The sequence below is a fragment of the Lates calcarifer genome, linkage group LG11, assembly GCF_001640805.2.
Source record: "Lates calcarifer isolate ASB-BC8 linkage group LG11, TLL_Latcal_v3, whole genome shotgun sequence".
NCBI classification, from domain to species: domain Eukaryota; kingdom Metazoa; phylum Chordata; class Actinopteri; family Centropomidae; genus Lates; species Lates calcarifer.
The window spans coordinates 105,123-119,855 of NC_066843.1; the positions used below are offsets into that span (position 1 = coordinate 105,123).

The following is a 14,733-nucleotide window of genomic DNA, read 5'->3' on the forward strand; positions in this document are numbered from 1 at the left end:
GGAGGAGGAGACAGACACAGTAACATCCTGTGGTTGCAGCAGCAGAGAATCATGTATCTGATGCTTTTATTGTGAAAGACTCGTTAATAAATAAACCTGTGTTTCCTGCTGTGACTTCCTGTAGGTTTACACCTTTGTGTGTCAGCAGGTGAACCAGGTGTGGACTCACCAGCGGCTCCAGGTGCGGCAGACCCTCATGCAGACACACAGCTCCCTGTGGCTCAGGTAGGTGAAGACCCGGAGCCAGACGTCCCGGGTCATGATGTGGGACGCTCCACAGTCCAGGGGCAGGCAGCTGGGCTCAGGGCAGGCCGGGGGGGCCGTACCAGGTGCCTCTCCATCTGAACGGGCCGGGGGGGCGAGGGCACGGCGGGGGGCTGCGCTTCATCATCTGGGAGCGGGGGGCGAGGCGGGACGGCTGCGAGCAGGGGGACGCTGCCATCGCCGACATCATCAGGCCGCCTCCCCCCGGGCCTCCCCCGCCCCCCCCGTTGGAGGTGGGGATGGAGGAGGAGGAGGAGGAGATGCTGTTCCTGGACGTCTGGTTCTTGCTGTTGCTGCGGATCTTGTTGCCGCGGCTCCCGCTGCCCTTAGTCCCGCCCCCTCCTCCACCGTGTCTGTGATTGGTCAGAACCCGCTGGCGTTCTCCTTCTCCCCTCCCTCCCTCCCACCTCCCGTGCCTCCCGTGTCCGTCCGTTGCGCGCCTCCTGCCCATTGCTGCGCTGCTTCCCCGTGAAGCCGTCGTGCTGCGAGGACGGAGGCAGCTGATTGGAGGAGAGGGGTGAGGGCGGGGGGAGGGAGGAGGAGTTTTTCCTGGTCCTGTCGGAGGCGGGCGCGTCCTCTTCCTCTCCGTCCAGCAGCCCTCCTTTCCGTCCTCGCTGAGGTAATCCTGCTTCTCCTCCCCCTCTCCGCCGGGCCTTGTCTCCCCCTCCCTGCTCCTCCTCCCGGTCCTCCTCCTCCCCCCTCCCTCCCTCCCCCTCTGACTCCTCGCTGGCGCTGAAGCCCAGCTCGGCCAGGCGTCTCTCCCTCTCCCTCTCCCTCTCCCTCTCGCTGCGACTCCTCTCCCTCTCTGCCCGCCCCCCACTGCTGTTCCCATACACGACGGGGGGAGGCGGGGCGGGGGAGGAGGACGAGGGCGAGGAGCCTCCGCCCTGCTCCCCCCTCAGGGAGTCATCGGAGTCAGACTCAGAGTCGGACTCTGAGCTGGAGGAGGAGGAGGAGGAGGAAGATGGCCGCCGCTCCAGCAGACACATCCTCTTAAAACGCTCCAGTTTCTCTCGGTGGTGGGAGCGCTGGTCCGCGCTCGATGTCCCCCCCGCTCCTCCCCCGCCTCCCCCACCGCCTCCTCCTCCAGCCTGAGAGGAAGAGGAGGAGCCCTGCAGTCCTCCAGCTCCTCCTCCAGCTGAGGAGGTGGGACCATTGGACTCCGCCGCCTCCTGTTTGGGTTTCTGACGGAGAGAAAACATCGGTCTGACTCCATCATTCAGTTCGTTAAAACAAGAATTAAATAAAGTTTTGTTGAAGCTTTTTTACCTTTTTGAGGCGTTTTTCATGAGCTGCTTTCATCTGGAGGAAACACACAGGAGAGTCAGTCACATCATCACAAACCACTGAGATGTTTGAGTCTGGAAATCCTGTTTCCTGGTCCAACTTCTCTGACTAGCTGACCAGCTAACCAGCTGACCTGATAACTAGCTAACTAGCTAACTAGCTAACCAGCTAACTAGCTAACTCCTGATCTAATCATCAGTCAGACTCAGAGAAGTTGGACCAGGAAACAGGACTTAGACAGATCACCTCCCTGTTCTGACTAAAAAAACGCCACAAAATACAGAGACACAGATTTAAACTGACTCCCGTCACACAGAAAGATAGGCCCCTTCAAAATAAAAGCCCTCCACTGATCCTCCAAATGGCTGGAGGCTTTTATTGTGAAGTAGCTGCAGCTACAAGAAGTCTCCACTGACAGAAACAACATGGCCGTCCACCTTCTTCTTGGGCCCGCTGTCCTGAGGCAGCTCCTTCTCCTTCTTCCTCTTGTGTCCCCCGTCCGTCCTCCCCCCCTCCTCCAGGGAGGGAGGGGCTTTCTTTTTAGGGGGAGGGTCGTCTGTGAGCTTCCAGCGGCCCACCTCGCCATTATCCAGCCTGCGCTTCCCCGAGCCGTCCGCCTGGTCCTGAAAACACACACACACACACACACAGTCAACAACCACAGCAGAGGTGAAAACATCGTCCCTGTGGTCCTCAGTACTGGTCCTGGTCCTCAGTACTGGTCCTGGTCCTCAGTACTGGTCCTGGTCCTCAGTACTGGTGTGACTCTCACCTTACTGGTCTTGCCCTCCTTGTGGCACTTCGGACACTCCCAGCAGTTTGGGATCTCGTCGTTGATGATTCCTTCAGCTTTGCCCATCTGAGGAGGAGGACACACAACATGTCTTCAGCTTTAAGGTGAGAAACACCTGTCACCTGTCACCTGTCACCTGACTGTCATCATCATCATCTTTATCTCAGCTCTAACAGACTGAATTCACTGTATTTCCCTCAAAATAAACTGAAGTTTCCTTCTACAGACACTGGTACTTTAAACATTCTCTGAATTTTATTTATATGTTTTATGGATTTAAATCATCACGATCATTAATCAATCACATCTCTGGTGATCAGTAGGTTATTGATGAACTGTTGTTGTTCTGTTTTGTTTATTGCTTTCTTCACTGTCTTTTCTAAACAATGAACAAATCTTCAAAGTTAAAGTATTTTTGTCTTGACAGCACCATGGATATGATTCCTACAGAAACCTCTCTGTATATCACTATACCAGACTCCATAGAGAAAAACAGGGATTTAACCAGGAGCTGCTGGAATACCACTGCCTCCATCTGTTAGTGTGTCTGTGTTACTGTGTGGTACTTTTACTGCAGTAAAGTATCTGACATACAGTGACGTTGGTGGTTAAAGAGAAAGGATGTGTCGCTGTAGGAATGGTGTCCACGGTGCTGTCAGACTGGTATAAGAACCGGTCAGGTCCAGACTCTGGTCACTGACCTTGAGGCAGCTGGGGTGGATGATCTCGTTGCAGATGGTGCACTCCATCAGAGAGAGGCTGAACTTCTCCTCCTCTGAGTCCACGGTGTCCTCCTTCCCCGCCTCTCCACACGCAAAACACACCGCCGTGTGAGGCAACACCGGCTGTACACACACACACACACACACACACACACAGGTACATGTTATTTCTTATCTTCATGTGTTTTACTGTTTGTTAGTTTAATGAAAGTCTGTTGATCTCAGTGGACGCTGTGTGCTGTGACCTCTGTAACCACCAGGGGGGGTCTCTCCTCCTCCTCCTCCTCCTCCTGCTGCTGCAGAGGGAAGGAGAGGAGCATCCACCCCCCCTTCCTCCTCACCACTACTCTTACATCCCCTCCCTCCTCCTCCTCCTCCTCCTCCTCCTCCTGCTCCTGCTCCTGCTCCTCCACCCGTAAATACAAACAAACAAACAAATAAACATGTGACAGAGATAATATGTGTGTGTGTGCGAATGTGTGTGTGAAACCACGGTAATGGATCAAAGCCAACTCACAGCTCCAGCAACCATCGCTGGTTGCCACGGAAACCCAGCATCGCCGCCTGCTGGGCTCCGGCTCTGAGCTGAAGCTATTTGAAGAATCCACAGCAAGAAATAAAATAAATCACACGTTCTGAGTGTGTGTGTGTGTGTGTGTAAAGTGTATGTACAGTGTGTGCTGTGTTTGTTCTTCTATCTCTGTGAGGACCTGCAGCCTGAGAACAGACTGTCCGGTCCTCACTTCTACACCAACACCTCCTTCAGTCATTAGAACACTAACACTAACAATAATAATAATAACAACAATAAGAAGATCTGTATGTGAACGATCAGTGAGTCAGGCTGATTAATAACAGCTATGATCCAGATGTTTGATCATAAGGTTTTTAATTTAATTTGTTTTAGAAAACAGACTGTTTGTTGTTGTTGTTTACTCCACAGGACCATTCCTTCAGTAAACACTGAGCTGACTCTGGATTCTACAGGAATCTAATTATGAGGACATTTCCAAGAACAGCTGATGTTAAATGTACAAAGTGTTCTCATCTGAAAAACTGATCACAAACAAACAAACAAACAATGTTGTTTGTTGATCAGACAGAAACTGGACTGGACTTTACTTCACAGGTCGACTGTGAATATGTTGTTAAATTTTCCTGAATAGAAACATGTTTAATTTACAGAGACTCAAAGACTCAGACTGCTGCTGCTGTTTATTCTTCATTTATCAATAACCATCTACACGTTCAGCTCAGCTGTGATTCAATGTTTCAGAGTGTGTTTCAGTGTGTTTCAGAGTGTGTTTCAGAGTGTTTCAGTGTGTGTTTCAGTGTGTGTTTCAGTGTGTTTCAGAGTGTGTTTCAGAGTGTGTTTCAGAGTGTGTTTCAGAGTGTTTCAGTGTGTGTTTCAGTGTGTGGTTCAGAGTGTGTTTCAGAGTGTTTCAGTGTGTGTTTCAGAGTGTGTTTCAGAGTGTGTTTCAGTGTGTGGTTCAGAGTGTGTTTCAGAGTGTTTCAGTGTGTGTTTCAGAGAGTGTTTCAGTGTGTGTTTCAGTGTGTGTTTCAGAGTGTTTCAGAGTGTGTTTCAGAGTGTTTCAGAGTGTGTTTCAGTGTGTGTTTCAGAGTGTGTTTCAGAGTGTGTTTCAGAGTGTTTCAGAGTGTGTTTCAGAGTGTCTCAGAGTGTGTTTCAGTGTGTGTTTCAGAGTGTGTTTCAGAGTGTCTCAGAGTCAGAGTGTGTTTCAGTGTGTGTTTCAGAGTGTGTTTCAGAGTGTGTTTCAGAGTGTTTCAGTGTGTGTTTCAGTGTGTTTCAGAGTGTGTTTCAGAGTGTCTCAGTGTGTGTTTCAGTGTGTTTCAGTGTGTTTCAGAGTGTGTTTCAGAGTGTCTCAGTGTGTGTTTCAGTGTGTGTTTCAGAGTGTCTCAGAGTGTCTCAGAGTGTGTTTCAGAGTGTTTCAGTGTGTGTTTCAGTGTGTTTCAGTGTGTTTCAGAGTGTGTTTCAGAGTGTCTCAGTGTGTGTTTCAGTGTGTGTTTCAGAGTGTCTCAGAGTGTGTTTCAGAGTGTTTCAGTGTGTGTTTCAGAGTGTGTCAGTGTGTGTTTCAGAGTGTGTTTCAGAGTGTCTCAGTGTGTGTTTCAGAGTGTGTTTCAGAGTGTGTTTCAGAGTGTTTCAGTGTGTTTCAGAGTGTGTTTCAGTGTGTGTTTCAGTGTGTTTCAGTGTGTGTTTCAGAGTGTGTTTCAGAGTGTCTCAGTGTGTGTTTCAGAGTGTGTTTCAGTGTGTTTCAGTGTGTTTCAGAGTGTGTTTCAGTGTGTGTTTCAGAGTGTGTTTCAGTGTGTGTGTTTCAGAGTGTGTTTCAGAGTGTTTCAGTGTGTGTTTCAGAGTGTGTTTCAGAGTGTTTCAGTGTGTGTTTCAGAGTGTGTTTCAGAGTGTGTTTCAGAGTGTGTTTCAGTGTGTGGTTCAGAGTGTGTTTCAGAGTGTCTCAGTGTGTGTTTCAGAGTGTGTTTCAGAGTGTGTTTCAGAGTGTGTTTCAGAGTGTTTCAGTGTGTGTTTCAGAGTGTGTTTCAGAGTGTTTCAGAGTGTGTCTCAGAGTGTGTTTCAGAGTGTTTCAGAGTGTGTTTCAGAGTGTGTTTCAGAGTGTGTTTCAGAGTGTTTCAGTGTGTGTTTCAGACTCACCGCTGTGCACTGTCTCAGGAGGCAGGACTGCTTCATCCGGCCGGGCCCTCCGAACTTCTTCATGTCCTTACAGAAGTGACACTCTCCACACTCGGTCCTCATGCAGGCCTGGCAGCGCCGGCACCGCGTCCGCCTGCGCCTCGCCCCCCCGCCAGCCCCCCGCCCAGCGCCTTACTGCCCGACATCCCCGAACAAGTCAGCTGCAGAGAGAGAGGAAACATGGACGGAGGTGAGACGGACAGACTGCGAGCACATCTGAGCACAGCTGCAGCCAACAGGTATTTACATTATTGATTAATCTGCTGATCATCAATCAATAAGTCTGTAATGTAACAATGTTTAATTTACTGTCACATACGATAAAGAAAAGGAGCAAACTGTTGCATTTGAGAAGCTGCAACTGGAGAATTTTCTGTATTTATTTTTGTAAAATGACTTTCAATAGTTGATCACTGATAATCAATCCAGCTGTAGATCAGTCAATTAATCACTTCAGCCTTAGAATCAATTCTGGACTTTATGAATCATAATCAAACTGATTGACTCTGAGGTCAGAGTCAATGTCAGCCATGACTGAAACGTCTCACTTTAAACAGGAATAATAAAAATAAACCTGCAGCTTCTTAAAAATATAATAACCTGGTGATGACTCTCAGCTCTGGACTGTCTGCACCAGATTTAACCAAACATCCAGAGAGAGGAAACATGGAGCTGACAGATAATAAACGTTCATTAAAGCTAGCTAGCTGCTGTGGCTAACAGTAATAATAAAGAATAACCCTGCGGCTCAGTCCACTGTCTGACTGCAGTTTAAAGATGTTTAACAAACATTAATAAAACACTAATAAACAAGTAAATATTCATTTTTATGACTGTGGATATAACTACTCGATTAATCTTTTCTCCAATGAGTCGATTAATCGTTTTGCCTGTAGCTTGCCAAAAACTATAAATAAATGTCCTTTATAATAATTAATGTTCCATCTCCGAGTATCTTCTCTCATCTAAGGAGCAGGTATATTCAGTTTACTGTGATTAAAGACCGAGAACATCAACTACTCTTCACATTATAGAAACTGATTTTTCACATTTACCTTTAAAAAACGACTAAAACGATTAATCGATGATCTACACATTTGCCAATTCATTTTCTATAATGGCTGATTGATTGATAGCCTACTCGCTGCAGCTGTGTTTAAGTCTTTTTAAACCCTCCTCAGTGTTTTTGAAGGAGCTGAGTTAAACGCTTTAAGACTTTTTAAGACCTGAGAGAATAATGAAGATGCGCATCTGGCTCCACTTGGACATGCTAACGGCTAACAGCTAGCGCGTCACAGTAACCTACATTTAGCTCGTGAGACCAAACACAGGACACCTGCGGACGGTTACACACCTTCTGTGTGTTGCTAATTAAAGAAGCGCGTTTCTGAAATGACACACGGTCCCTCCCCACCCTCCCAGGTATCTGAAAAGGCAGCGTTACGGGTGCTAACGTGCTAGCAGGCTAGCTGTCCGCTCGCCCCCCGCAGTACGCTTCCTCTTTCATTATCTCTCTGCTCCATAAATCCTCCGCCCGGGCAGGTGGGGGTCAGTAAACACCTGGTTAACGGTGGACTCATCAACCTGCAGGTGCTCACCTCTTCGTATCAGGTCGCATGCTCCTCGGTCGCTCATTAGAAATAATATTAGCCAACAGTTAGCCAACGTTAGCTTCGGTGCAGCGCAGCTAGCCGTCCGCTTCCTTGTTCCTTTCTCCGCCAGGCTGCTGTTAGCTCCGGGCTGCTTCACACGCGTCCCATCATGGTAGCCCCTGGTGCTCCGGCTAGCTCCCGGTGCTAACCTAACGGACCCGCTGTGGGTTTAATGTCTCGATTACCAAACTGATCGATATCGATAAGTGAAGGGCGCAGTGAGTCGTGCCCATTCACTCCTCTCTCTCTCTCTCTCTCTCTCCCTCCCTCTCTCTCTCCCCCTCCCTCTCTCTTTCTCTCCCTCTCTCTCTCTCTGTGTGAGTCTACCTCTCTCTCCCTCCTCAGCACGTTACAACGTGTTCCTCTGCTCTTCTTCCTGGGGGGGTTCAAAACACCTCAAACCGCTCATTCTAGCGGAGCAGCGGAGTTTTAAACCGTCCCTCGGTGATAACCCTCCGCAGGAACTAGACCCCGCAGATCACCATACCGACACGGATCTGATGTTGTGTTTAACGGGCAGCGCGCGGCTATTGTTCTCCGCGTCTATTGTGTGGCGGCAGGCTGCGGGGCTGTGCGGGATCTGGTTCAGTGTTGTGAGTCAGCTGGTCTCCTGTGACACGTTAACCCCCCGCCCGCGCGCTTATTACATCACACAGGTGAACACAGAGCCCGCTCTCCGTTTTTACCTCAGAGGAAGAGAGGAGAGAAAATAAATAAATAACTGCGATAAATAAAATATGGGCAGCGAAAATATGCACGCCCCGCCTCTGCGCGGTGACGTCACGACGCGTCAGGTGCAGAAAGGCATTCTGGGACTTGTGGTTTACTGTGGAATGTGGTTACAGATTTAGTTTTTTGCAGTCTCACGTTTTCAGAAAATTAGAAAATAAATGAACTGATGATAGAGAGCCTTATATACTTATACACACACACACACACACACACACATATATATATATATATATATATTAAAAACAAAGATTAAAGCAACAGAATTAGTTATTTTTTATTATTATTATTATTATTATTATTATTATTATTTAACATTTAATGAGGAACATTCGCTTCAAGTTTAAATCAACAACACAGTTTAGACATGTGAAGTGAAAAAAGTATTTTAGGTAAAAACATTTCTGCAGAAAAAGAAAAAGAAACTAAATGGTTTTTTTTTAAGTTTAAGGTTAAAACGCTGAAGCTCCGTCTCCATCTGTAAAAACAGACACAGAGAAAATAATGTTAGTTAATGTCGTAAATATGAGCTGTGAAAATATGCGCGTTCCACCTCTGCATGGTGACGTCATGATGCATCAGGTGCAGACAGGAATTTTGGGACTTGTAGTTTTTACTGTGACACAGTACAGGGACTGTTTCCAACAAACTGCTCGGGTCAGTTTTCATAACAGGAAACTTGTTTCTATAAGATGATTGTGACAGGAAAAGGACAAATCCTCTGGAAAAGACGTGGAGTAAAAGAATATACAATATTAAGACAAAACGGAGACATGGAGTATATTTGACTTCAACAGTCAAACCTGTGACATGTCAGACTGACTGAGTGACTTTCGCTTTAAATGATGAGACTCTCTCGGGGGCTGAGTATCATGAGACAAAATGAGTATTTTAATTTTTTGCTTCCTGTTTGCTCTCGTTCTCTGGTCTTATTCTCATTTTATTTTCTGTCTCTTATTTTATTTCTTTTTGTAAAACTCTTTGTAAGTTTGTTAAGAAAACTTATGTGTAAATAAAGTTTGTAAAACTTATCAGAAGCACACTGTCAACTGACCAGAGACCTCTGGATTCACCGAGTCACATTATGATACACAGTCTGTAATAAAAGAATGAGACATTCCGTTTTTAAAATGAAGTTTTAAAGTGAAAGTTTTAACATTTATTTATCATTTCTTATTATTGTATTCATTTACTGCTTCATATGAATAAATGCGGTTTGACATTTGATCATTTGAAGTTAACACAGTGTTTTATTTTTATCATGAACAGGTTTAAAGTTTCAGTTCTTGTTAGTTCCGCTCAGTAACGAGCTGTTGACCGCTTCGTTTATTCTGATGTTGTATTTATGTTTATTACAGGTTTTTACAGCAGTAACACACTGGATATACTCCCTCCCCCCAGTCCTCCCCCCAGTCCTCCCCCCTCCTCTGCCCGGCCTCCCCTGCTAGCTAACAGGCTAGGCTAGCTCGGCGGCTAGCAGCTCTCCTCAGTGTAATTAGTTGAGACGCACCGGCTCCATCCACATTACGGTGCCGTTAGACCGAACCGACCCCCCTCAGACTCACAGACAGACCACCGCACAGCGCAGGGACACGCAGTACCGGCATCCAGTGACCAAACAACTGAAGATGATTAAGCTCTTTTCCCTGAAGCAGCAGAAGAAAGACGAGGAATCTGCTGGAGGAAACAGAACAGGAGCCGGGGGTAAAAAAGCCAGCGCGGCCCAGCTCCGAATACAGAAAGGTAGGCTAGTTACCGACACCCTGCCCGGTTAGCTGGACGACTAGCCGGCTGACTAGTTACCAGTAAACCACAGGGTGACACCCCCTCGTCCCCCCCTCACTGTACACGATACATACAGTAAATAAACAGAGTAAAAGCGGCTGTTATTATTATAACTCACTGATGCTAACAGCTAGCGCGCTAACTTTAGCCCGGAGTGGTGTGAGCTAACGGCGGCTAGCTGTCCGTGCTATATTTGAAAACAAAACGCAGACAGTCAGAAGCTAACCACAACTGATGGTTAGTGTGTTAGCACACAGCTAACACTAAACAACACTGAGCCCACAACACACGACGACCTGCTAACTGCTAACCTCTTCACATTAACAGCCTCTAAAAATCATAACATCTCCTCAGGCTAACCGGCTAACTTGCTGTGTCAGCTCTCAGGTTGTCCAGACTGTTTCTGTCCACCTGGGCAGGTGTAACAGTCTGACTGGCAGTGTCTGTCTGCAGAACTGGTTATTTTTCCTTTAAGACGTTAAAGGTTTCAGGTGAGCTCTCCTCCTCAGTGTCAGTCATTATTAACACCTGAGGACAAGGAACTACACACCTGTAAACAGACATGATGACATGACATGATGGGGTTTATACCTGAGGAGTGTCAGGTGACACAGTGGCTGACGAGAAAAATCTGCTTTAAAATGAACCAGTTTTTAATGAAGTCTTCTGGATGAAGTCTGGACTCAAACGAGCAGATGTAGAGTAACTTGTTTTTCACCTGTTCACATTCTGGAAAATCAATAAGCAGAATCAGCTGTGATCAGCTCCTGATGTCAGAGTATCATGGACGTCCAGAAGAGTCTGACTGGATCGCTGTGATACTGAAGGAAAGTTAACAGCAGGAGGATTCTGAGTGAAGCTCTGCAGCCTCTGTTTCCACAGTCAGAGAATCCACCAGGTCAAACATCTGGACCTGTGAGTCCACATCTCGTGTGACAGCTGCTGTGACCCTGTTATGGTCGGTAACGAGCTACAGCCAATGAGAGCGCCCGACTCAGGGTGAGAGGAAACCTGAGGGAGGAGTTGTACAGCATCGACGAGCCTGGTTTATTCTTTTATTTCCTGTTTTTATTTTTATCTGAAATCAGCACAAACGGCTTCAATTGCTGACGACGTCCATTTTGTGGGCGGTTGGTGTTGCATCACTTCCTGTGTGCTTTCTGTGACCGACAGACTCGCCGAGGATTCCTCCTGTCAGTCATGTAGTGCGTCCAGCTAAACGACCATAACTGACCTCCTGCTGTCTGTAGCTCACCTGTACACACCTGTCTGTCTCACCTCACCTGTCTCCCTCTGGTCCTCGCTGACTTTCAACCTCAGACTGAAACCGAACTTTCTGTAGCTGGAAACAAAAAGGAGCTAAACTGAGCGTGTCCTGACCTGTGAGTGACCTCTGACCTCAGCAGCAGGTTGGTGCTGTGATTGGCCCGAAGCAGTCGCTGCAGGTTTATTCATACGCTGTGTTAACTCTCATGTTCACGCTTTACAATAAAGTTTATTCAAACAAGACGAGCACTGCCTCAGTGCTGCAGGAACAGGAGGAGGAGCTGAATGTTTATGTCGGTCGAACAAACCCAGACGTTTAACGAGTTCATTTCACTCAGCACAGAAACTAACTCATCAGACTTAATATGAAAGAATCTTCTGATTGAGGACTTTCTCTGACCTTTATTAACCCTGCCTTCACCTGAACGTTACCTGAAGGTGAACTGTCGCCGCTGCAGCTCACAGTCGACCATGTCTATGTTTGTTGGTAACCACAGCGTCTCTGAGTTCTCACTCATTTGTTTACGTTGTCAGTGTTTTGTTTTTGTTTACTGATTCCTGTAGAGTCAGAGAGTAAACAGGGAAGAGAGAGAACAGAGAGAACAGAGAGATGATAGAGATGAGAAATGATTCGTCAGGTCAGTGAATTCAGATCTAAAATGGACCCAGTTAGAACCCAGCCCTGCTGCAACCATCAATCAACCATCCATCAGAAGTAATGTCATTTTGACAGTAAATAAAGTTTGTATTTTGATGGTCAGTGTTTGACGTTTTATAGAAAACTAATCACAGTCAATCAGCAGGTTAATCAATAACCTGTGTATGTGTTACCTCTGCTGAATGAATGAGACGATGTGTTTCCTGTGTCAGACATCAATGAGCTGAACCTGCCAAAGACGTGTGAGATCAACTTCCCTGACGACGATGACCTCCTCAACTTCAGACTCATCATCTCACCAGACGAGGTGCGTTCGCTCACTTCCTGTCCCGGGAACAACATCGTTAATCAATACTCTGATCGATTGATCATCGGTTTGTGTTTGTTTCTCAGGGTTTTTACAAAGGAGGAAAGTTTGTCTTCAGCTTTAAGGTGAGGTCAGAGAACACACACTCACACTCACCTGCAGAGACAGAGACAGAGCTTCTTAATGGTGTGTTGTTGTTTCAGGTAGGACAGGGTTACCCCCACGACCCCCCCAAGGTGAAGTGTGAGACGATGGTTTATCACCCCAACATCGACCTGGAGGGAAACGTCTGCCTAAATATCTTAAGGTCTGTGACTTGAGGAAGTTTAACACAGTGAAGTGAAGGTCACCTGACTGACTGAGTTAACGTCTGTTTTCTCCACAGAGAGGACTGGAAGCCTGTGTTGACAATAAACTCCATCATCTACGGTCTACAGTATCTATTTCTAGTGAGTTCAACACATGGACACTTTGAATCCGTTCATGTTCGTAGTTTAACATCACATGTTTAGTTGTTTCTGAGCAGCTAACGTTTTTTTAACGACGTTAAAGTCTAACGCTCCAGAAAACAGTAGAAAGGCCTTTGAGTTTTCAGTGGTTGGCTGCACGTCGGGACCTGAGAACAGGCAGTTTTTACTCTAAAGACAAAACGATCCATTGATAATGTGAATAATTAACTACCCCCCCCACAGGAGCCTAACCCTGAGGATCCGTTGAACAAGGAGGCAGCGGAAGTTCTCCAGACGAACCGGCGGCTCTTTGAGCAGAACGTCCATCGCTCTCTGAGGGGCGGCTACGTGGGCGCCACCTACTTCGAGAGGTGTCTTAAATAACTTGGCGTCCCATGATCCTCCAAACTCCCCTCCACCCCTCCCCCCTTCACTCCTCACCTCCTCCTCCTCCCCCTCTGCCTCACCCTCCTCCCCCTCTCCCTCCTCAGTCCTGCTCGTTGGCAGAAGCAGGAGCTGTGGCGACAGAAAGCAGCACGCCAGAAGACGCTTTTCTGTTTTAAAACAAAAGAAGACAAAGAAACCCCACCCACCTCCCCTCCTCCTCCTCCTCCCCTCCCTCCCCCTCCTCCCATATTTCTCTCTGTTTTACTTCCAAGACGCAGCATTCAACCGTTTACACGCCACAGGGGACGCCGACACAACACACACCTGACTGGACTCGAAAAGACGGCCGACCACGAGTGGCGGCCGAGGATGATGATGTGATGATGATGATGATGATAATGATAATGATAATGGAGGACTGAGGGACAGGATGAGGGGGGAGGAGGAGGAGACAGGTGTGGGTGGTCAGTGAATGTTGCTCAGGTGAGTCAGTGATTCGGTGAACGCCACGACGCTGCTGATGATGATAATGATGACGATACCCACATTTTTTTTATTTTTTATTTTGTGTGTGTGGCAAAGACACCTGACATCATACAGGTGGTAGGAAGGACACGCCCCCTCCCTCTCGCCGCCGTTTGGTCGTTCGTTACACAAACTTCAGCCGGCAGCAAACTCCAAACTTCAAACAAACAATAGCCAGGAGTACTACACTGGATGAATGGCAACCTCAGCAGGGGGTGGAGCCTCTAACCACAAGGGGAGGGGCTTGTGAGTCACAGTAGATTGGGGTGGGGGGGGGTGAGAACAAATGCGCCTTAAAAACTCCCCCAAGAAGCAAGTTCCCTTAAGGAAAGATGTCGATTGTTTTCTGCGTCCAAGCTCAGGGGGCGTGGCCAGTTAGAGTGGGAGGGGCTTGAACAACAAGTTTTAAGTTTGTCGTGACTCAGCAGCTGCCGGTGTGATGATGTCATTGCTGGAGGGAGGAGCTTATTAGGGAGCACTTTCCTTAAAACATTTCTGTTAATGAAACTTTGACTTTTGAGTTTTTTCTGAGTCGTTACTGCACGATGCTGGAGGGTGGAGCTTCTGAGTTAGAGTGGGAGGGGCTTGTCAGAGTGGGAGGAGTTTTAGAGTCTTGGGATCAGATGAGCCTTAAGAATTTTCTTTAAGCCAGAGTTTGACAGTGTTTAGCCTGTGGTGGCTCCACAGCTGATGACAAAATGGCCTCCATGTGGAGGGAGGAGCTTGTTGATCACTGTGGGCGGGGCTTGTTTTGGGGTGGGAGGGGCTTGTTAGCTCAGTGAAATGTCCCTCAGAACAGGTGGTAGCAAATGACATGACGTGTGAAAATTGATTTGTTTGGAGTTTGCTGCTAAATTTCTGACACACACACACATAAACACACTCAGCATCAGGGGGTGGAGCTACATGTCAGGTGGGCAGTGCTGTCGTTGGGGGGGGGGGGGGGGGGGGGGGGATCAGTATGTTTGTTAAAAGGAGTGGAGGGTGGGAGGGGTTATGGGGGAAAGGGAGGGGGTTTGTTTTCACTCTGGGGGGGCGGGGCGGGGTGGGTGGGAGGATCGCTGTGGGCGGGGTTACAGAGGGGAGGGGCTTAAAATGTTACGATTCTATTGTGTATATTGAAACCCCAGCTGTTCACATTGACTGCAATATGATTTATGTTAAATAAAATATGAACTTGAATGATTATAACTATTGTGGCGTCAGTT

General features: G+C 47.5%; 2 protein-coding genes across 2 annotated transcripts in view; one reads left to right on the forward strand and one right to left on the reverse strand.

The window, feature by feature from the left end:
• Positions 1-8,139, reverse strand: part of zgc:158376 (uncharacterized protein LOC100101643 homolog) — a 26,236-nt gene extending 18,097 nt beyond the window's left edge. Inside the window, 2 exon segments of the mRNA XM_051073901.1 lie at positions 5,729-5,928; positions 7,366-8,139. Of these exon segments, the coding sequence (XP_050929858.1) occupies positions 5,729-5,830 (102 nt within the window). The 5' untranslated portion in view covers positions 5,831-5,928; positions 7,366-8,139.
• Positions 8,140-9,588: 1,449 nt separating this feature from the next.
• On the forward strand, positions 9,589-13,658 carry ube2m (ubiquitin conjugating enzyme E2 M). Its single transcript, XM_018688144.2, has 6 exons — positions 9,589-9,891; positions 12,070-12,164; positions 12,251-12,289; positions 12,368-12,471; positions 12,550-12,613; positions 12,857-13,658. Exons 1-6 carry the CDS (start codon positions 9,777-9,779, stop codon positions 12,995-12,997), a joined length of 558 nt encoding a protein of 185 aa, XP_018543660.1. The 5' UTR covers positions 9,589-9,776; the 3' UTR covers positions 12,998-13,658.
• The last annotated feature ends 1,075 nt before the right edge of the window (positions 13,659-14,733 follow it).